At 35.7% G+C, this 23,413-nt stretch overlaps 2 protein-coding genes across 6 annotated transcripts in view; one reads left to right on the forward strand and one right to left on the reverse strand.

Moving 5' to 3' along the window:
• Nucleotides 1–23,413, forward strand: part of HSD17B4 (hydroxysteroid 17-beta dehydrogenase 4) — a 153,195-nt gene that overhangs the window by 57,122 nt on the left and 72,660 nt on the right. For 4 of the 5 annotated variants that reach the window (XM_081231332.1, XM_081231331.1, XM_081231330.1 and 1 more), the window contains exons 17-22: nucleotides 3,050–3,115; nucleotides 11,202–11,271; nucleotides 11,976–12,082; nucleotides 13,606–13,692; nucleotides 19,402–19,488; nucleotides 20,496–20,634. In XM_081231332.1, the coding sequence (XP_081087458.1) occupies nucleotides 3,050–3,115; nucleotides 11,202–11,271; nucleotides 11,976–12,082; nucleotides 13,606–13,692; nucleotides 19,402–19,488; nucleotides 20,496–20,634 (556 nt within the window). The remainder of the gene's footprint in view (nucleotides 1–3,049; nucleotides 3,116–11,201; nucleotides 11,272–11,975; nucleotides 12,083–13,605; nucleotides 13,693–19,401; nucleotides 19,489–20,495; nucleotides 20,635–23,413) is intronic. The other variant, XR_014015536.1, reaches the window with a different exon arrangement.
• LOC308615279 (large ribosomal subunit protein eL21-like) lies at nucleotides 13,932–14,451 on the reverse strand (the record flags this gene model as incomplete). The annotated part of the gene is made up of 1 exon (XM_081230578.1): nucleotides 13,932–14,451. The coding sequence occupies exon 1, from the start codon at nucleotides 14,412–14,414 to the stop codon at nucleotides 13,932–13,934; it is 483 nt and encodes a 160-aa protein (XP_081086704.1). The 5' UTR covers nucleotides 14,415–14,451.

A 23,413-nucleotide genomic window follows, 5' to 3' on the forward strand; every position in this document is an offset into this window, starting at 1 on the left:
GTTTAACAGAGAGATCAGGGAGAGACAGTCACACAGAGCCCTGCTAAAACCACTGTCATCCCAGGCTGACTGTGCTTGCCCAAGGCTGTACCCTCTGAGGGGCAACATCAGAGTCTGCACACTGTGGGGGAAATATACTTAACTAAAATAGTCTAGCCAAGTCACTAAACAAATAAACAAGTTAACAATAACAACAAGCCCTGGAAGGGGAAAGGGGTCTCAGTATCCAGAGTTGCTGCAATATGTTATCTAAAGTATCCAGTTATCAACAAAAAATTACAAGATCTGAAAGAAATAAAAGAGTATGACCCATATATAGGAAAAAACAAAGCAAAACAGGCAACAGAGATTGCTTTTGAGAAGACTTAATAGGAAAAGACTTCAAACCATTTATTGTAAATATAGTCAAAGAACTAAAGGAAACCATGCTTAAAGAAGTAAAGTGTGTAAAGAAGTAAAGTATGATGACAATGTCTCATCAAATAGAGAAAAATTGGGGAATTCCCCAGTGGTCCAGTGGTTAGCACTCCGCACTTCCACTGCAGGGGGCATGGGTTCAGTCCCTGGTCAGGGAACTAAGATCCTGCAAGCTGCGTGTTGTGGCTCAGAAAAAAAAAAAAAGAGAAAGAAATCAATAAATAGAAACTATATAAAGAGCCAAATAGAAGAGTTCTGGAACTGAAAGTACAATAACTGAAATGAAGAATTTACTAGAGGCTCTCAACAGTAGATTTGAAGTGGCAGAATTAAAATCAAAAAGCTTGAAGATCGATCAATCTATCTCTGTCTGAAGAACAGAAAGAAAAAAGGTGAAGAAAAAGAATGAAGAGGCTCAGAGAAATGTGAAATACCATTAAGTACATCAGCTTTTATGTAATGGGCATACCAGAAAGAGAGGAGAGAGAAAGAAGCAGAAAAAATAATTGAAGGAACAATGGCATTGATGAAAAACGTTGATCTACACATCCAAGAAGCTCAACTGCTCCAATTAGGATATAAATGCAAAGAGGAAGATCTAAATAGACATTTCTCCAAAGAAGACATATAGATGGCCAAAAAGCACATGAAAACATGCTCAACATCACTAATTATTAGAGAAATACAAATCAAAACTATGAGTTATCACCTCACGCTGGTTAGAATGGCCATCATCAAAAAATCTATAAGCAATAAATGCTGGAGAGGGTGTGGAGAAAAGGGAACCCTCTTGCACTGTTGGTGGGAATGTAAATTGATACAGCGACTACAGAGAACAGTATGGAGGCTCCTTAAGAAACTAAAAATAGAGTTAGCATATGATCCAGCAATCCCACTAGTGGGCATACATCTGGAGAAAACCATGCACCCCAATGTTCATAGCAGCACTGTTTACAATAGCCAGGACATGGAGGCAACCTAAATGTCCATCAGCAGAGGAATGGGGGCTTCCCTGGTGGTGCAGTGGTTAAGAATCCGCCTGCCAATTCAGGCGACACAGGTTCAAGTCCTGGTCCGGGAAGATCCCACATGCCATGGAGCAAATAAGCCTGTGCGGCACAACTACTGAGTCTGCGCTCTAGCACCCGCGAGCCATAGCTGCTGAGCCCGCGTGCCACAACTACTGAAGCCTGTGCGCCTAGAGCCTGTGCTCCACAATGAGAAGCTTGTGCACTGCAATGAAGTGTAGCCCCCGCTCACTGCAACTAGAGAAAGCCTGCACACAGCAACAAAGATCCAACACAGCCAAAAAAAAAAAAATAATAAATAAATTTATGAAAAAAAAAGATTTATGCACTTAAAAAAGAGGAATGGATAAAGAAGATTTGGTACATATATACAATGGAATATTACTCAGCCATAAAGAAGAATGAAATAATGTCATTTGCAGGAACATGGATGGACCTAGAGACTGCCATACTGAGTGAAGTTAAGCCAGATAAAGACAAGTATCATATGATATCACTTATATGCAGAATCTGAAAAAAAAAATGATACAAATGAACTTCTTTACAAAACAGAAATAGAGTCACAGATGTAGAAAACAAACTTATAGTTACCAGGGGGGAAATGGTGGGGGAGTGATAATTTGGGAGATTGGGATTGACATATACATACTACTATATATAAAACATAACTAATAAGGACTTAACTGTATAGCACAGGGAACTCTACTCAATACTCTGTAAGGACCCATATGGGAAAAGAATCTAAAAAAGAGTGGAGATATATGTGTGTGTGTGTGTGTGTGTGTGTGTGTATATATATATATATATATATATATATATAACTGATTTACTTTGCTGTACACCTGAAATTAACACAACATTGTAAATCAACTATACTGCAATAAAAATTAAAAAGAAAATAAATGCAAAGAGATCCACACCCTTAGTAAAGTGCATTTAAAGATTAAATCAATATAGATGTGAATTGTTTGTCTAAGTCTTACAGTTACTGTCATCTTTTGCATTGGGAAAAGAGTCTTTACCTTTTTCTCCTTTGTGGCCTAGAGAATGGATCTGGTTATATAATTCCTTTCATTAAACAAGGTCATTTCAGGGAAATCTTAATGTAGATGAAGCTAGAAGTTATGAAATTTTAAATGTCATTATGTGCTGAAAATAAAATATTAAACTAAACTTTTTATCCAGCTTGCAGATTTTGTTACAGTCAGCCCTCCATATCTGTGGGTTCTGTATCCACAGGTTTGGCATCTGCAGACTGAACCAACTGTGGATCAAAAATATTCAGAAAAAAAAAATTCCAGAAAGTTCCCAAACTATTTACACAGCATTTACATTGTATTAGGTATTATAAGTAATCTATGCACATCCTCCCAAGTATATGGGAGGATGTGCATAGATTATATGCAAATACTACACCGCTTTTATATAAGGGATTTGAGCATCTGCAGATCTTGGTATCCGTGAAGGGGTCCTGGAACCAATCACCCCTGGAAACTGAGGGATGACTGTATATTGAAACATGGTTGTTTATCAAATATCAGTTTGGGTAAAGAGAATAACAATTATTTTGTTATTATTTAACGTGTAATGTTTTTTGATCTCAGGTAGCTGTAGCCATACCTAATAGACCTCCTGATGCTGTACTTACAGATACCACCTCACTTAATCAGGTAAGAATGTATTTTTGAAAAGTGATAAAGCCACCTGACTCCTGACACTTTTTGATTTATAACTCTGATACCTTTGTAATTTTGTGAGTCCAAAAGTAGTAGCTGTGTTCTTCTACGTAATAAAAATAACGGCATATTTCTGTAGTTGAAATTTGTTCTTTCTGGAGTTTTACTTAGCAGTTTTTTTCTCCACTGGGTATCAAAAAAAATGAAAAATGGCTTTTCATTAGTCAATTGAAAAAGCATCATGCTTTGTTGGCAATGGATTGCTTGCCTTAAGGAGACTGCCTAGCTTAGTAGTGAAGAATTTCATTAAAGCCTTAGAGAGCAGGATAAAATAAAAGGCAAATTTCAGTTATCCTTTCTTCTATTGGAAAAGAAAACTGAGCGACATTGCTTCAAGAGAGATTATTTTATGCTAACTTTAGTGGACAGGTACAGTAAAGCATCTGAGAAGGAGTAGATGATTTAATCTCTTTTGTTTGGCATAAATCATATGTTTTCTGATGGAGGAGTTAAAATGCCCTGTCAGTTAACAAATTCTGTAAGCATGCAAAGATTTATCTAAGAAACAAAAGGTGACCATGAAGATGAGAAAAGCAACTTTGTTTTTGAGAGACCTGAAGATTCTTCCCTAAGATGGCCAGAATACTAACCATGCAGATATAGAGCAGAATATGTAAAGCTCTGAAGTTATGCTGTGAATAAGCAGGTAATGACAGCACATTATTTGTAAAATTCACTTATTTTTTGATACTAATTTTGATATACTTGATATGAGAACTTCTGCAGGATTTATGTGTGCTGGCAAATAGGAATATAATTTCATGAGCCAGAAAGAATTAAGTTTGGAGCATATTAATTGTATTTTTTTATACACTCTATAATTGGGTGGTAGAACAATACTTTCTGCCTCAGATTAGTTTTTGCCTTTAAATGTTCTTCCCATCCCTATTTCTTATCAGTTTCTTAAGAGAGCACTCATATTTATGTTTAATTAAAGCTTCATAGTGAAATTAATTTTATTAGCACACTAAAGAACAGAAGACTTCATGGTTTCATGGTTCAGAAAACCCAGAAATGCTCCATTATTATTCTTGTGTTACTGAAATAATAAAATGTATCTGCTGTAGATAAGAAAAGCTGAATAGTTTCCATGGCTTGAATTTCTTTATACAGTAAGCAGAAAGATTTTCTTTTTTTCTTTTTTCAGATGAATAGAACTTTTTGTTAGCTTTTAGCAGACTTGAGTATTTTGCTGTGTGACAAAGGACAGTTTATAGGTTAACAAATATTTTTTGTATAAATAATGGACACCCATCATTTGACAGAGGTTCCTGACCATTTGTATCATATGGTCACTCGAGAATATGATAAAAACTACCGACTGTTTCTTCAAAAACATTTTGCATAAAACTTTGCTTAAATTTCAGGGGCTTTGTGGGCTGTTTTAAATTGGATCTGTGCTATAGGAGATACAAATCAAGCAGAAGTGTGATCTATTGACAAGGAACTGAAAGGATACTTAGATATAAGGTGTAGATGTCTTAATTTCTAGGGCACCTATTCTAAGCAACAAATGATTAAATACAAGGCTTTGAATTGTAGAGTAAGTGCTGTAGACATTCTGAGATGGGCTACTCATTAGAGAATGGCATACAGAAGAGTTTGGTAGGAAAGATGGGACTTCTGAACTAAAATGGTGTACAGATACTCTCTTACCAGGGATATAAGGCTTGCAGTATGGCCTGGAAGGGGATAAGAACTTAGTAATGATAGCAGAAAAGAGCATGATGTATGTACAAGGAGTAAGAATTAGAGCATTCACACCGGAGAGTGGTGGGAGATGATTGTGGATGAACAGACCTTTAAGGAGAAGTGGAAATGGAACAGATTATGTTGTTATAGCATAAACTTTGTGCCAGGTATTTAAATTAAATAAGTAACTTCTCAATCAGTAGGGAAACTGGCAACCATCGCTCTACCAATATCCCTTCTGGAATATTTTGTTTTTCATGTCTTTAGGAGAATTTCTTCATCTTCAAACTGGTATGATATTACAAGTATACTTCATGGTTTTTCATAATTAATAAAGAGAAAATTCATCCCCAATAATCTAGAAAGACCAAAGAATAAATAGGTAACAGGTGTCAGGCTTTGTATTTGAGGAGAATGAAAACAAGTATCTTTAGTTTCCCCAGATACATATCTTATACTACTTATTCTAACAATTAGGATTTTAGCTACCATCATTGTTAAATAAAGTTAATCTTTGGAATATTGGTTATACTATCCATTAAAATATAATTCTTTATTATATTACCATGTGTATTATAAGTACTTTTAAAATTTTGTTTTGAAACAATGATTTATTATTTTACATGACTCTGGGTTGCCTGGGCAGTCCTTGTGCTACAAATGGTGTTGGCTCTCACTCATGTAGCTGTTCTCAGACAGTGGCTGGGTGGGGCAGGAAAGTCCAGGATGGCTCTTTCACAAGTGCAGGGTCTTAGTGCTCCCTGTTGGCTGGCGTGCCTCTAATCTCCACCTGGCTTCTTCTTCATGTGGTGTCTCATCTTCCAGGGCCTTTCCCTGTGACCCTCAGGGGACTTCTATTTAAATTTCTAGAACTGTTTCCTGTGTAGCTTCCTCCTTTTCAGTACATCTACATTCCAGCTGCCCATTCTCCCAGAGCTCTGATCTTTATCTCTTTAACTCTTTGAGACTGTTTTGCTATGTTTTGGTTTCCCTTTTTGCACTGGAGTCTAGAAAGTGCTGTCAGGCAGAGCGCTGTGGCCATTGTAGAGTCCATCTTGTTTGTTTCTTTTCTATCAAGAATCATAATCCTGTTCTGCCTACTGTCCAATGTCTAAGAACAGTATCTCCCTCGCCCACTTAAAAAAAATTTTTTTTTCCTACTTGTTTACAGTGGAAGAGTAAGTTCATTCCACTTATTCCATCTAGGCCAGAAGTGGAAGTCCTATACCTTTTTATATGCCCATAGTGCCCAATTTTCTCATTTATTACTATTTGTTTTTTCAGTTTTTATTGCTGTGCTTTGTTTCCTACTTGTTTCTAACAATTAAAGAGCCTATTTTATTTCCTTGTTTCTCTTTGCTTATAGTTTGCATTTTGGGGAGTGCATTAATTTTACTTTTTCAGAACATTTTAACGTTTATATATTATTCTTCCCTCTTCCCCACCTTTGTTTTAGTCTTAGATTTGCAATTGAATATATATCAATCCTTTTGCCAAAGGTTCTCCCATATCTCCTGGTTGGATAAAGCTCCTCCTGTGGTAGGTTCCCTAAGAAGGCCTCGTGTATAGTATTCCTTTGGTTCCTATGTATTTATTTATCTTATTATTTTTTTAAAAATAAATTTATTTATTTATTCTTGGCTGCATTGGGTCTTCTTCGTCGCTACGCACGGGCTTTCTCTAGTTGCAGTGAGCGGGGGCTACTCTTCATTGTGGTGCGCGGGCTTCTCATTGTGGTGGTTTCTCTTTGTGTTGGATCACGGGCTCTAGGCGTGCGGGCTTCAGTAGTTGTGGCACATGGGCTCAGTAGTTGTGGCTCATGGGCTCCAGAACGCAAGCTCAATAGTTGTGGCGCACGGGCTTAGTTGCTCCGTGGCATGTGGGATCTTCCTGGAGCAGGGCTTGAACCCATGTCCCCTGCATTGGCAGGCGGATTCTTAACCACTGCGCCACCAGGGAAGTCTGGTTCCTATGTATTTAAAACTATTTTTCTATACTCTGGATACTTGAAGGACAGCTTGGCTGGATATGAAATCTTGAGTTTCTTAAAATGGTGTTCCATTGTTGCCTGGCTTTCTATATTGCTGTTTAGAAGTCTGATGCCAGTCATTATCTTCCTCTAAGTTACTTGATCTTTATCCTCGAGGGCTTTAGGATTTTTTTTTCCCTTTATCTTTAAAAATCTAATAGTTTTACTAGGATAAGTCTCAGTGTTGCTCATTCCAGGTCAGTTTTCCCATGTACCTGGTGGGCCTTTTTAATATGTGTGTTCAGATCTTTTATTTTCAAAAAGTTTTCTAGGGTGATAATTTTAAATATTAGTTCTTATTCATTGTTTTATTTTTATTGTTTTATTTTTATTTCTTCAGGTACTCTTTATGTACATTGGATCTTTTTCTATCTTTCTTCCAACCATTTTCTCTCTGTCCTTTTTTAGTTCTTTATTAATCTCATTTCCATCCTCTTGGTTTTTTTCTTCTTTTTCTTCTATGCCCCTTATTAAAATTTTGTTTGAATATATTCTCCTTTGGGAACATTATAACTTAGTCTTCAATTTCTGATATGATTTTGATTTTTCTTTTATTTCTTTCCCAAGTTTAATCATCTCTTACTTCATTTCTTCATGTTTGTTGTCCATTTATATTCTTGGTTTTTGAATTTCAGATTCAAGATGTTTATTTCCTATCCCCAAATGCTTGAGTATTGTGTTATCATTTTCTTCTGTTTGCTAGTTGTTCTTTTTGGGGAAATTTTATTTATTATAATGCTTTGGTTCTTATTTTCTTTTTTAGTCTTATTGTAGCTTTGCACAGATGGAGATTACTTACCTATATGCATTTTGTAGGTAAAGTTAGTAGTTTGGGATGGTTTACAAGATTCTTTCTTAAAGAAATTCAAATTGTCATCTTCTGTCAGTATAGCAAAGTGCCTTTTCTTTAATGGATGGCTTTTTGGAGTAGGGCATAGTGGGGAAGTGTTTTATTAAATTTTTTTTTAGTTCTCTTTATCCTGTAGGATCATAAATTTCCCCTCTTGCTTCTTTTTCTTCACCATTCAGTCTTCGAAGGGGACACTTTGTTTTATCCTCCTCTTCCTCAGAAGTATTGCCTTTCTAGGACTGCCATTTGGAGGCCTGTGCACTTTTAATTCTTTTCTCAGTAGTCAGTATTCTAATCTTCCAGGATTCTTCTCAGTATTTTTGTCCTCGAGGTAGACTGTCTGTGTCTCGAAGTGATTTTTCTTTGTTTCCTTTTTTCTCTTCCATGAGCTTCTGCTATACTCCCCCTCCCCACCCCTACCACTCTCTCTAGTAGTTTTGAGAGGGTGCTCAGAAGACAGTGCTGCTGGATATAGGTGTTTATTTTTCTACTTATAGGAATTTGAAGTTTGTGGTTTTTCTCTTCTAGTTACACTAGAGGCCTGGGATCTGTGTAGTTTTACCTGTATTTCTTGTTGATCTGTTTGCTTTTTTAGGGGGTGTGAGGATTTGGGAAGAACTAATCCCTGACCCTTTTAATTTAGCATTTAGTTTAACTTAATGGTACACTTAAAAAATTTTTTTTACTTATTTATTTGGCTGCATTGGATCTTAGTTGTGGCACGCAGGGTCTTCGTTGCGGCATGCAGAATCTTTCACTGCGGCATGTGGGCTCTCTAGTTGTGGCGCGTGGGCTCAGTAGTTGTGGCATGCAGGCTCTCTAGTTGTGGTGCGCAGGCTCCAGAGTGTGTGGGTTCAGTAGTTGTGGCGTGTGGGCTTTCTAGTTGTGGTGTGTGGGCTCTAGAGGGCGTGCACTCAGTAGTTGTGGCGCAAGGGCCTAGTTGCCCCTTGGCATGTGGGGTATTAGTCCCCTGACCAGGGATCAAACCCATGTCCCCTGCACTGGGAGGTGGATTCTTAATCACTGGATGACTAGGGAAGTCCCTACTGGTACACTTTAAATAAATAAAACTAAGAACTAATTTACTCATATATGGAAGATCCTCCCACTTACATTTAATACTCAAGTAAGACAATATAGAGCTATTTTTCTTAGTTTGTATGTGTGAATTTTAGTGATTTTTACATCTAGGCAGAAATGAAACAGAACAAAACACGAAGCTTTTTGCTTTTCTTCTGAAATATGAAAGTCCTTCAAGATAATCAGAAAATAAACCTTGATAGTGTTCTTTATTGTTTGGAGAATGGTTATTTTGCATTATGATTGAATTTAGTCAAACATCCAATCAGTTTACATTAGTCATTTCTCATGATAGATCTTTTATGTCTTTGCTAATTCTGCCTTCTGTTGGAAGCAATGCTGTCATTGAAATATTATGAAAAATTTCATATTCCTTTAATATGATTTCTTTAGAAGAGTTGTTTCTTTTCATTTATAGGAATGATATCTGTGGGGTAATAACACTGGCACTAATCTTAAAAACTTGATTGTCTTATACTGTTGCTGAAATCTTTTAAAATAATCATAATAGTTCACATTTATTGAGGTATTAATATTTATCAAGGATAATGCTCTGTAAGAGTTTGATTAGCCTCTCAGTTTTTTAAATGAGAAGATTGAGGCTTAGGGTGATAAAGAAAATTGCCCACTAATGGCAGAGCTGGATTTGAACCTAGGTCTGTCTGGTGCCAAAGCCCATGATCTATTATGTGTTTGACACCTTCCCCTTTGGGCCCTGAAATTCATCATTTTTTTTCCATTTGTATGCAACGTGATGATGTATATTTGCCTAGTGTTCTATTTCTTTTTAAGTGCTTTCTAAAATTGATCATTTCATCCTCTACCATCTTATACAGAATCTTAAGTCACATCTATTTGATAATTGTTGATTTGATTTAATTATTTTTAGAAGCCATATAAAGGGAAAAATACTGAGTCATTTAAAAAGTGAATAATTTAGAAAACTATCATATAGAGTGATGGGAAAGAGAAAGAGCTTATTAAAATTGTACAAAACATTAAAAAGTAAACAACATTTTCCTATGAATTATAGGAGATGTTATTTTCTGTAAATAAAATTTGTTAAAAACGAATAATCAATAATTAAAAACAACAAAAACTCATTAAGAAAGTCAGGTATGCTGACATGGCTAGTCTCTACACAACATTTTAATAGTCTTGGAAAGCTTGACCTAGCAATTGATAAGAAAGAGAAGTCTAGAGGCAGCCCCAAAATTAATACACAGATACAGTAAATACTTACTGTTAGCTCTTTTGTGAATTTCTTCCCTTCAGTACTGAAAACTACTCTCTCATTTGACCAATGCACAATTTAAATGCTGGGAAGTATGGTGACTTTTTTCCTATTGTTATCTATATCTTTATGCTAATTCTGCCTTGTCTAAGTACAGAAGTGATGTGAGGATCTGGAGTAAGCAGGAATATAATCTTAATTGCAAGTTTTTAGTCTATTTTTTTGCAGGATGAGCTGATCTCAGGATTTAGTGTACCCAGTAGAATGAAAGTTTGTGAGGAGTGTGTGATGTTTATATGTCTAGTATTGGGTTACAGCCTTCAATTTAAAACACCCCATTAAGAAAGTTGGCATAAATTTTGCTTGGTTAGAAGAGGCTATAAACATTTACACCTTATCTTCATTGTGTTCTTTTTTTAATGTTTATTTCTTTTCTTTTCTTTTTTAAATAATCAATTAATTAATTAATTTTTGGCTGCATTGGGTCTTTGTTGCTGTGCGTGGGCTTTCTCTAGTTGCGGCAAGTGGGGGCTACTCTTCATTGTGGTGCACAGGCTTCTCATTGTGGTGGCTTCCCTTTGTTGCAGAGCGTGGGCTCTAGGGCATGCGGATTTCAGTAGTTGGTGTGCTTGGGCTTCAGCAGTTGTGGCTCGCGGGCTCTGGAGTGCAGGCTCAGTAGTTGTGGTGCACGGGCTTAGTTGCTCTGTGGCATGTGGGATCTTCCCAGACCAGGAATCAAACCCATATCCCCTGCATTGGCAGGTGGATTCTTAACCAGTGCGCCACTAGGGAAGCCCTTCATTGTGTTTTAATGAGAGTAGATTGATGGATTCCTTTTTGTGAAATTCTCCTTAGGCAGTGGTAACCAGTGTTGTTCCCAGATGTAGTTCTTGGTTCCCCTTCCTATTATTTGACAGTCGTCACCCCTTCTGATTTCAGTGTCAGGTGTTACAAAAAGCATTTGATTTACACTTAATCTTTTTTTGTTAGAAATAGTTATTTTTTAATCAGAGCTACCATTAGGTACATTATAATGCATTTCTTATGCAATAACCAGCCATATTTCCTGTTTTTAGTTTAATGTATTCTAAGAAGGCACTGGGTGCTAGTTTCTTTTATAATTCTTTCTCCACAGGCTGCTTTGTACCGCCTCAGTGGAGACTGGAATCCCTTACACATTGATCCTGACTTTGCTAACTTAGCAGGTGAGTTGCTAATAATGTGAGCCAATGAAAATATTAGCTCAGTTATCTAAATAATACTTAAAGATGTCGCTACTTATGACTGGAATTTTGAGTAACATTTAAAAAATAGCCCTCTCCTAATATGTTTATGCAAAGGACATGGAAAGGTGGGAAGTAGTGTTCAGAAAATGGTGTACGTGAAATTCAGATTATGGTGGAAGGTAGCTCCTGCTAGTGCAAGGTCTAGGATAGGAACATGGGGATGGGTATCTGAGTTATCATGAAGGTCAAGGCCGTTGGAGAGGAGAGGAAAGAACTGAAAGGTTGAAGAAGGATCATCTACATACATGGATATTGAAATCACTGTGGATGATTTCATGGTTACAACCAAAGCTAAACAAAATAATTATTTGTGTCCCCAGATCTCGGATATTCCTTTCTTTTTTGTTTTTTCTTTTTTTGTTTATTTCATAATTTTTTTCCCAGGAAGTATTATTTATAAAATATTTTCCATATTTCTTAACACATTATTGACCGGAGACGTATTAACACCAGAGGCGTTAATTTCTGCAGAAATCCCCCCAGTCAATAATGTGTTAAAATAGATGGTATGATTCAGGCTAATGCAGTTTAAAAATGTATTTTTCAAGTCCTGAATGAACTGTTCTTGGTTTTTAAACATGAAATGTGCCTTTATCTAACTAAATTCTCTCTCTCATTTTTAGGTTTTGACAAGCCCATATTACATGGATTATGTACATTTGGATTTTCTGCCAGGCATGTTTTACAGCAGTTTGCAGATAATGACGTGTCAAGATTCAAAGCAATTAAGGTGTGTGTAAATTATTAATAATTTAACTACTTGTTCCTTTTTAGTTTTAGAGGAGTCTCAGTGACTTCACTTAAAAATAGGTACTGTACTGAAGTTATTATTTTTATTATTTCATTGACTTGGCAATCAGCAAGTTTTCTTTTTGTAGCTATAAATGCCTCTATTACACATGCATCATGAAGGATATTATATACAGTTATACTTTTAACAGATTAATTTGATTGTTTTATAAATAGTTAAGAACATACATATAGCAGCATATATGCCTTAACAAAAACTCGAGATTTACCTTTAAAAATTTATTTATTCATTTTTTACTGTTTTATAATTTGCCTTAATTTAATTGAAAATGTTAAGTGGCTGCATTTGAACTCTAATAAACATGCACCTATATCAGTATGTTGGCTGCATATTGATTTTAGTTTTGCACTTTTTTTTTGTGGTCACTTTAAATTTATTTATTTTTGGCTGCATTGGGTCTTCCTTGCTGTGTGCGGGCTTTCTCTAGTTGCAGCGAGCGGGGGCTACTCTTCGTTGCAGTGCGTGGGCTACTCTTCATTGCAGTGTGGGCTTCTCATTGTGGTGGCTTCTCTTGCTGCAGAGCACAGGCTCTAGGTGTGCGGGCTTCAGTAGTTATAGCACGCGGGCTCAGTAGTTGTGGCTCGCAGGCTCTAGAGCACAGGCTCAGTAGTTGTGGCACACGGGCTTAGTTGCTCCGTGGCGTGTGGGATCTTCCTGGACCAAGGCTCGAACCCGTGTCCCCTGCATTGGCTGGTGGATTCTTAACCACTGCACCACCAGGGAAGCCCTAGTTTTGCACTTTTAAGTTGGCTTCAAGTTTTCATCCATTATAAATTACAAAGAAAACTGACTCTGCACAGTTTTGCATAAATCGAAAGACATATACTTAAAAAAAAAAATGAAACAAAACTTTAAGGCAGTGTCAAATAGCTCTAAAAGCTTTTATCAGTTTGTGATCCATGCAGCAGTGGAAATTTATTTTCTTATGTCTTGCCTTTGATAACACTGATTATTCTCATTATTATAACTATTTTATAGTTATTATTATAATTATTTTAAAAATCAGTCAGTAATATGTACACAGAGCAAATAAAATAGTATAGAGAATTAGGAAATAAAAGGTGTAATTATTCTGTCCTATACAACAACCCCAGGTCTTATTCCTCAGACTTAATTAGTACCACTTTTAACTGCTTCTGTTAAGTTGTTCTGGTGGTTACCTATATAACTCTACTTAATATGATTATTCTTCTGTGTTTTGATATGTCAAGATTAAACTATTTATTGATTCTATACTTTGAAAGACAAAGAATTAACTTTTACTAACTATATCCTTTCTCTACTAATTGTATGGTATTACTATTTTTATGAATTTAAATATAGTCCAATCTCTGTTTCTTCCTTTTATGCTCTCCAACCTCTCCCCCAAATTCCACCCCCCCTGCAAAGTGGAAAAGTTTCATATTAAAACATTTTTAACCCTAAAACACATTTTTTTAAAGGTTCGTTTTGCAAAACCAGTATATCCAGGACAAACTCTACAAACTGAGATGTGGAAGGAAGGAAATAGAATCCATTTCCAAACCAAGGTATGAATAATGTAGTTAGAGGTACATTGTTTTGTTACCCTCTTCACTGTATCCTATAATTATGTTCCATCCTAGCATTCTTTTGGTTATTACTATGGATATGATATAAAACTTAGAAAGTTTTTAAAAAAAATCAGTGGTAACTTTTAATTGAAAATAAGATGCCTCTGTACCTTGTTTTTTGTTTTCTGGTTTTTTTTTTTTTTTGCAGTCCAGGTCTTTTATTTTCTTTACCCCCATCATGCCATGAATTCATAGGGAATGGGCTCCAGCAGTTCAGGCTCTTTTCCATTGGTTCTCACGAGGTGTGCTTCCCTGGGTGGAGCAGGCTGGCTCTTCAGCTGAACCCAAGTACCTTTCTCTTTGGCTTCCTTCTTTTTCTGATCATTTTCCTTCACTCGTTTCAGGAAGCTATCTTGGCTCTTAGAGTGCTTAACATGCTTGATACGCACATTAATTCTCTTGGCAAGAATCTTGCCCTTAACTTGTTTGTTTACAATGATGCTAACAGCATGCTGAGTAACATTGTAGACTCCCCCAGTTTTGCCATGGTAACATTTGTGGGGCATTCCTTTTTGAACAGTGCCCGTTCCCTTGATATCTACAATATCACCTTTCTTGTAGATTCGCATGTATGTGGCCAAAGGAGCAGCTCCGTGTTTTCTAAAAGGCCTAGAGAACATGTAGCGGGTGCCCCTCCTCTTTCCCTTTGTGTTGGTCATTTTGGCGAATTACTGGAAGATGGCGGTTCTGGCCGAAAAGAAGCTATTTTCTGTTTTTTATTCTCAGCAAAATTGGTGCCTATCTACATAGCATTTCTGAAAACCCAACCAACCATATCTTTTTGGCTCAACCCATCATTCAAGTTGTTGTCAGAATATAATCTTCAGAAAATTAAAGGCATGGCTCTCAGGCAGATATAAAATGAAAATGTGATGAAAATTTATTTAATTCCTTAATGAGGGAGCTAGCAAGATGATAAAACTGGTTCAAAGGAGAACTAGAACAACAGGGTTTATGTGGTCCAACAGGGAAAGCATTCTAAAATAATTTTGCTGAGTTAGAGACAAAACTAGTTAATTGTCCTATAAAACAGTAAAACCATATCTGTTATGGTTATATTTCCTTCTGGACAGAAATCGTGTGCATCTTGATCACACAAAAACCCACAAATTAACATCTTATGTCACAGAGTCTGGGCTTAATTAATAGTAAGTAACAAGACAGAGTATATCTCTCTATAGAGTTAAGTAATTTTGGGGTGAGGCTGTTAGCAGTGCTCCGGTAAAATACTAAAAGGACATGCAATCAGCCTTTTATAAGTTTTTTACAGATTATTTTTGTTAATGCAATTGACCAGGGTGATACTTTTTGGCCTGATCATTTGTACTACATTGATGGTTTGTGTCGAGCAGTTTAAATACCACCACCAACAATAATAACAGCGTAAAGTTGTCAAGTACCTATAAACAGGCTATCCCATTATTTCTACTATGCATAACAACTCTACATGTAACTTAGGCAAATCTAGGTTCAGGTCTCTTAAATAACTTGCTCATGGTCACATAGAAAGTGGTGGAGCTGGGATAGACACCCAGGTCTGCCTGGCTCAAGGCTTAGTTCCTAGGACCTAACTTATTATTTTTTTTTTACATCTTTATTGGAGTATAATTGCTTTACAATAGTGTGTTAGTTTCTGCTGTATAACAAAGTGAATCAGCTATACATATACATATATCCCCATATCCCCGCCCTCTTGCTTCTTCCTCCCACCCTCCCTATTCCACCCCTCCAGATGGTCACAAAGCACCAAGCTGATCTCCCTGTGCTATGCGGCTGCTTCCCACTAGCTATCTATTTTACGTTTGGTAGTGTATATATGTCCGTGCCACTGTCTCACTTTGTCCCAGCTTACCCGTCCCCATCCCCGTGTCCTCAAGTCCATTCTCTACATCTGCATCTTTATCCGTATCCTGCCCCTAGGTTTTTCAGAACCTTTTTTTTTTTATATTCCATATATATGTGTCAGCATACGGTATTTGTTTTTCTCTGACATACTTCACTCTGTATGGTAGTCTCTAGGGCCATCCACCTCACTACAAGTAACTCAATTTCATTTCTTTTTATGGCTGAGTAATATTCCATTGTATACATGTGGCACATCTTCTTTATCCATTCAACTGTCAGTGGACACTTAGGTTGCTTCCATGTCCTGGCTATTGTAAATAGTGCTGCAGTGAACATTGTGGTACATGACTCTTTTCGAATTATGGTTTTCTCAGGGTATATGCCCAGTACTGGGATCACTGGGTTGTATGGTAGTTCTATTTTTAGTTTGTTAAGGAACCTCCATACTGTTCTCCATAGTGGCTGTATCAATTTACATTCCCACCAACAGTGCAAGAGGGTTCCCTTTTTTCCACACCCTCTCCAGCATTTATTGTTTTTAGATTTTTTGATGATACCCATTCTGACCAGTGTGAGGGGATACCTCATTGTAGTTTTGATTTGCATTTCTCTAATAATTAGTGATGTTGAGCATCCTTTCATGTGTTTGTTGGAAATCTGTATATCTTCTTTGGAGAAATGTCTATTTAGGTCTTCTGCCATTTTTGGATTGGGTTGTTTGTTTTTTTGGTATTGAGCTGCATGAGCTGCCTGTTTATTTTGGAGATTAATCCTTTGTCAGTTGCTTCATTTGCAAATATCTTCTCCCATTCTGAGGGTTGTCTTTTCATCTTGTTTATGGTCTCCTTTGCTGTGCAAAAGCTTTTAAGTTTCATTAGGTCCCATTTGTTTATTTTTGTTTTTATTTCCATTTCTCTAGGAGGTGGGTCAAAAAGAATCTTGCTGTGATTTATGTCATAGAGTGTTCTGCCTATGTTTTCCTCTAAGAGTTTTATAGTGTCTGGCCTTACCTTTAGGTCCTTAATCCATTTTGAGTTTATTTTTGTGTATGGTGTTAGGGAGTGTTCTAATTTCATTCTTTTACATGTAGCTGTCCAGTTTTCCCAGCACCGCTTACTGAAGAGGCTGTCTTTTCTCCATTGTATATTCTTGCCTCCTTTATCAAAGATAAGGTGACCAGATGTGTGTGGGCTTGTCTCTGGGCTTTCTATCCTGTTCCATTGATCTATATTTCTGTTTTTGTGCCAGTACCATACTGTCTTGATTACTGTAGCTTTGTAGTATAGTCTGAAGTCAGGGAGCCTTATTCCTCCAGCTCCGTTTTTCTTTCTCAAGATTGCTTTGGCTATTCAGGATCTTTTGTGTTTCCATATAAATTGTGAAATTTTTTGTTCTAGTTATGTGAAAAATGCCATTGGCACTTTGATAGGGATTGCATTGAATCTGTAGATTGCTTTGGGTAGTATAGTCATTTTCACAATATTGATTCTTCCAATCCAAGAACATGTTATATCTCTCCATCTGTTTGTATTATCTTTAATTTCTTTCATCAGTGTCCTATAGTTTTCTGCATACATGTCTTGTGTCTCCTTAGGTAGGTTTATTCTTAGGTATTTTATTCTTTTTGTTGCAATGGTAGATGGGAGGGTTTTCTTAATTTCTCTTTCAGATTTTTCATTATTAGTGTATAGGAATGCAAGAGATTTCTGTGCATTAATTTTATATACTACTACTTTACGAAATCCATTGATTAGCTCTAGTAGTTTTCTGGTAGCATCTTTGGGATTCTCTGTGTATAGTATCATGTCATCTGCAAACAGTGACAGTTTTACTTCTTCTTGTCTGATTTGGATTCTTTTTATTTCTTTTTCTTCTCTGATTGCTGTGGCTAAAACTTCCAAAACTATGTTGAATAATAGTGGTGAGAGTGGGCAGCCTTGTCTTGTTCCTGATCTTAGTGGAAATGGTTTCAGTTTTTCACCATTGAGAATGTTGTTGGCTGTGGGTTTGTCATATATGGCCTTTATTCTGTTGAGGTAAGTTACCTCTATGCCTAGTTTCTGGAGAGTTTTTTTCATAAATGGGTGTTGAATTTTGTCAAAAGCTTTTTCTGCATCTATCTAGATGATCATATGGTTTTTCTCCTTCAATTTTTTAATATGGTTTATCACATTGATTGATTTGTGTATATTGAAGAATCCTTGCATTACTGGGATAAACCCCACTTGATTATGGTGTATTATCCTTTTAATGTGCTGTTGGGTTCTGTTTGCTAGTATTTTGTTGAGGATTTTTGCATCTGTGTTCTTCAGTGATATTGGTCTGTTGTTTTCTTTCTTTGTGACATCTTTGTCTGGTTTTGGTATCAGGGTGATGGTGGCCTTGTAGGATGAGTTTGGGAGTGTTCCTACCTCTGCTATATTTTGGAAGAGTTTGAGAAGGATAAGTGTTAGCTCTTCTCTAAATGTTTGATAGAATTGGCTTGTGAATCCCTCTGGTCCTGGACTTTTGTTTGTTGGAAGAGTTTTAGTTACAGTTTCAATTTCAGTGCTTGTGAATGGTCTGTTTATATTTTCTATTCCTTCCTGGTTCAGTCTCAGGAGGTTGTGCTTTTCTAAGAATTTGTCCATTTCTTCCATGTTGTCCATTTTATTGGCATATAGTTGCTTGTGGTAATCTCTCATGATCCTTTGTATTTCTGCAGTGTCAGTTGTTACCTCTCCTTTTTCACTTTTAATTCTATTGATTTGAGTCTTCCCTTTTTTTTTTTTGATTAGTCTGGCTAGTGGTTCATCAACTTTGTTTCTCTTCTCAAAGAACTGGCTTTTAGTTTTATTGATCTTTGCTATTGTTTCCTTCATTTCTTTTTCATTTATTTATGATCTGATCTTTATGATGTCTTTCCTTCTGCTAACTTTGGGGTTTTTTTGTTCTTCTTTTTCTAAGTGCTTTAGGTGTAATGTTAGACTGTTTATTTGAGATTTTTCTTGTTTCTTGAGGTAGGATTGTTTGAAAGATCTTTTTTTCTGAAGTATAATGGGGAGTAGTCAAGGGAGAATGATCTTCCTGATTGTTAAAAGTCAGTTTTAATAAATGCTGCCTTAAGTTTTAGACATTGTCCTATACATTTGTAGCAATACCATACTTTTATGAAAGAATACCACTGGAATAATCTTAGCTGATGTATTAGGAATTAGTATTAGAGTTCCTTTAATATTTTATAAAAAGGCTATTTAAGTATTACTTTATACTGTTTACACTTCCTTTTTGAAATAAGAGCTAGAATTATTTCTTTAAAAAGACTGTGGTCTCTTCCTACCCAATTTTATTCTATGTTAACCGAACAAATACACTTTATGTACCCCTACCTCATGTGGATTTTGTGCCATGCCTTTTACTATTTATAAGAATTAAGCAATTCTCACCCTGGTTCCCCATTAGACATACTTATATTGGAAAAAAAAATCCCCCAAATACCAATGCTCAGGGTCCACCCCAAACCATTTAAATTGGAATATTTGGAGATGGGACCTGGTCATAAATATTTTTTAAAAGGGCTCCAGTTGATTCTACAGTTAGGATTAATTAACACTTGTATTAAATCAGTAAGCCTTCATGTTTATTTCTCTTGATATTTAATTTATGAACTGTTTATTTAATTTGGATTATTTTCTTTTTCATATGAAGAAAAATGTAAATTTCTTTTAAAAGACTTTATACTGTTTCACAATGAAATTGTATTTTCATTGGAATCATCAGAGTGAACTGGTTGTTTTTTTTTTTCTCTTGTACCTTTATAAGATCCAAGGAACTGGAGACATCGTCATTTCAAATGCATATGTGGATCTTGTGCCAACAGCTGATGTTTTAGCTAAGACACCGTCTGAGGTGGGTTATAACCACTGACCTCCAAGTCATACCCTGACCTATGAATTTCAATTGAGATCACTTTAAGAATATTCAGTCTACTTTAGAAAATTAAGAGCTATGAAAGATTCTTAATTGTGGAAGTGGAGAACAGTAATTTAAAACTGCTTGGAGAAAAAGGAATATTTTGACAACTTATGAATTTTTTTTAAAACTTTTTTTGTGGGGATACTAGGGTAGCTTTCAAGAGAATATAAGTAATTTTCTAGTTTTAGAGTAACTAAATCAGTTGTTTAATGAGAAATCTTAAACAGTATTTGGGAGAAAAATATATTAAAAATTTAAATATCCTGTACCTTTTTCTTGATTTAAAGATTTGTATAATGCTTTGAATGCAGATATAAAAACAGTAGCATGTATTATTTATTAAAACATTTGTGTTATTCTGTATTAACATGCTGAGACTTTTAATAAAAATATTTATATTTTCTGTCTCCAAAATATTAACTTTGTAATGTAGAGGTTTTCAAACCCATGATCTTTGTCTTTCATTCACCATATTATCATATAACTGAATGAAAATTAAAATCTCTTTAAAGAGAATGTAAGATCAAAATCTTAAGAAATTTTAGAGCTAGACAGAAATTCAGGCTTCATGTAATTTAATCCTATTTTACAAACAGAGAAATGAAACCACAGTAGTTGACTGATTTGCCCAGTATCTTCCTGCTGAAGTTAGTTAGGATATAAGTTATCCAGTTAGTTCCTAGTCTACTTGTAAAATATTATTTCTGAATTTTGATAAAAGTAAAATTCTTTTATTAAGAGGAGTGAGGTTCTGGATGACATAAATTAATATAAGGAAAGGTGTGAAAGAAACCTAGTGAGAAAAAACTAGTTTCCCTTATTTATGTGCAGGTTTTTAAAAAAAAATCACGTTGTTGCACTTTTGTTTTGTAATAGTCTTATCCCCTTGAGTCATTTTTACAGAACTTCTAAAATTAAATTAACTTTTCTCTTTTTGCTAGGGTAGGGAACTTCAGAGTACCCTTGTGTTTGAGGAAATAGGTCGCCGCCTTCAGCATATGGGGGGAGAGGTGGTGAAGAAAGTAAATGCTGTGTTTGAGTGGCATATCACTAAAGGTGAAAATACTGCAGCTAAGTGGAGTAAGTCATGTCCCTGGCTCTATTATATTCTAAGATAACTCTTAGTCAATAGAGATAAAGTATCCTTGTTATAACTAAAGCCTGTCTCTTTGAAGGTAGGTAAATCTTAACCTTCTTCAGTAAGTTGTTTTTTTATGGGAAATAACGGGTTTCATGGCACCCAAAGGCATGCATGTTTTTTAGAGATGAAGGGATTCAATTAAAATGAAAATATCTGTTGTAAAGATTTCATTGTAACACCTGAAATTAGTACTTTAAACAGTCACCTTAGCCGTATGCTTCTTTAACTAATCTTCAAATTCCTCTTAAATGTGAAGAAAGTACATCAGGTTAAATGAAATCTTTTAAAGTTTTGAGTAATTCTCATCATATTTTAACAGCTTTAAAAATATTTTCTTCATTCCCCCCAAATTAACATTTGGATTATCACCTTAACTATCAGTATATAATCATAATATTTTCTTCATCTATACAGATGGCAATCAAAGGTACTAATTTTATCTAATCTAGGGAAGTTATCTACTAGAGTGCCATGTTAGCAACCTGGCAAGGCATCCAGTATAAGCCAAGTTGCTGCAGAGAGAAAGCAGTTACATTTCCATTCACTTCTGTGGAGCTCCAAAAGGACTCTGGTACCATTTTAAGAAGAAAGAGAAAATAAAAAGGGAAAGGGGTAAAAAAAATTCTACCATGTCTTTTGTATCTGTTGTGTAACTACATTCTTAATCATGGCACAAATTTTTCTGTGCTGTGGTCTCTTAAAAGACTGCAGTGTCCAATTTTAATTTAATTCTTTAAGTGAAATTGGGGAAGGTAAGATGAAATTACTAAAGATGAGTAAAAAAAGTTTTCTAGATCAGAGAATTTTCTTCTTTTTCTATCTGCATAATAAAAGCACTAGCACTTTTGTGGGCTCACTTTGCTAATCAGCCAGATCTGTTAGCAAGTTTTTAAGTATCCAGTGTCTATATGTCATGACACAAAAATATGTGGCTTTATCAGATTTCACTCTTCTGTTTTTATATAGGTTAAGGGGAGTGAGTATATATCCATTCTCTTTTTTCAGCATCAGTCAATTATAGATTGAGAGGCCACTGCTTCTAACAATGAGAGTGTCTTAGTTCAGTTTGCTATAACAAATATACTATAGACTGGGTAGGTTCAACAACAGAAATTTATTTTCTCGTAGTGTGGAGGCTGGAAGGTGCAGTGTGAGGGTGTCAGCATGTTTGGGCTCTAGTGAGAACCCTCTTTCTGGTTTGTGGATGGCCGCCTCCTTACTGTTTACCCACAAGGCAGAGAGAAAGATCGTCTCTCTTATGTCTCTTCTTCTAAGGACACTAACCCCATTATGGAGTCTCTACTCTCATGATCTCACCTAAACCTAATTACCTCCCAAAGGCCCCATTTCCAAATACCATCATGATTTGGAGATTAGGGCTTTAACGTATGCATTTTGGAGGAACACAAACATTTATTCCATAGCTGACTGCTATTCATATTTTGAATCATGAAGCATGCTATTAATGAACTCTGACCATCATTTCTTTACCTTTATATTATAAAGTGTTCTATCTTTACTTTGATTGGTAGAATATTCTTTCTTTATAGAGTATTCTAACCTTTATGTTATGGTTTATGTTATAGAGTATTCTGATCTCTAGAGTTGTTGGAGAAAAATGGTGTATCAGTGAATGTTTACTGAAACTTCTTGATTTCTCATGTTTTTTGTCTCGAGGTCCCAAGGGGCAGGACCCTTTCATTTGTAGTCAAGCAGCTGTGGTCCCTTGAATCTGTCTACTAATGTGGTACAGGGAGCATCCAGAATAGTTTTAGCTCAAGGATTTTCCCCATCCTTCATAACTGTGAAGTACAATGGGATCCTGTGTAGTTAAGGTTGGCCAAGAGCCCTTGGAATGCTGAGGGACTCCTGGAAGTGACCTGTGATTGGCTTACACTCCAGGACCATGTTAACTTTCAGGCCCATCTCAAACCTGGTTGTAATCCTTCTCCGGGGACTGTAGGCTAGTGTATGAGATGTAGTATACTATGGTGGTACCTGAAAGCAAGGATTGTAGGCTGTGCTTCTGCAAGTCCCACAACTGATGGTATGAACCATCTTCACTCATTATTTGTATACCACATATCATGCAGATAATCTGTCTATACAGACTTTTTTTTAAAGGAAAAAATCTTTAGGTTTGGGATTTTACTTGCACAGTAGAAACTACTGTTTTGTAGATTTTCATTATTTTTATTCTGAGATTACTATTTTAGAGTGCCTAAATACCTTGTAAATCAGACTGTTTTATTTCTCATTACAATTAAAGATCACTGTAAATGCTCACTGAGACCAAAAAAATTAAAATGTATCTCTAAATCAACTAAAACTTTTTGAGACCATCTTCTATTACATATTCCTAGGAAACATTTTGAAGTTTTGTTCAATTGATTTTGGTTTAATGTAAGTTTCTTTTTAACATAACAATTGCTATTCCTTTTAGGGAGTATATTTTCATTATATAAAATTTGGTATATAAAAGTATAGAGCAGAAAATAATGATGTATAATCCCACTACCTACAGTTAACATTTTGATGTTTGTCCTTCTGGAGGACATTTGTGCTTATAGGAGGTTAATTCAGAAGGGGGTAAAGGAATCCAAAACATGTAATATGTATTTAGTTACCCAAAGTTCAAAGTGTCTATTTTTTTTTCTAAATAACTTCATAGATTAACAGTGATGTGTAGGTATCATCACTTTCTTTCTATTTTCTGTC

The sequence above is a fragment of the Mesoplodon bidens genome, assembly GCF_964165515.1.
Source record: "Mesoplodon bidens genome assembly, chromosome: 4".
NCBI lineage: Eukaryota > Metazoa > Chordata > Mammalia > Artiodactyla > Ziphiidae > Mesoplodon > Mesoplodon bidens.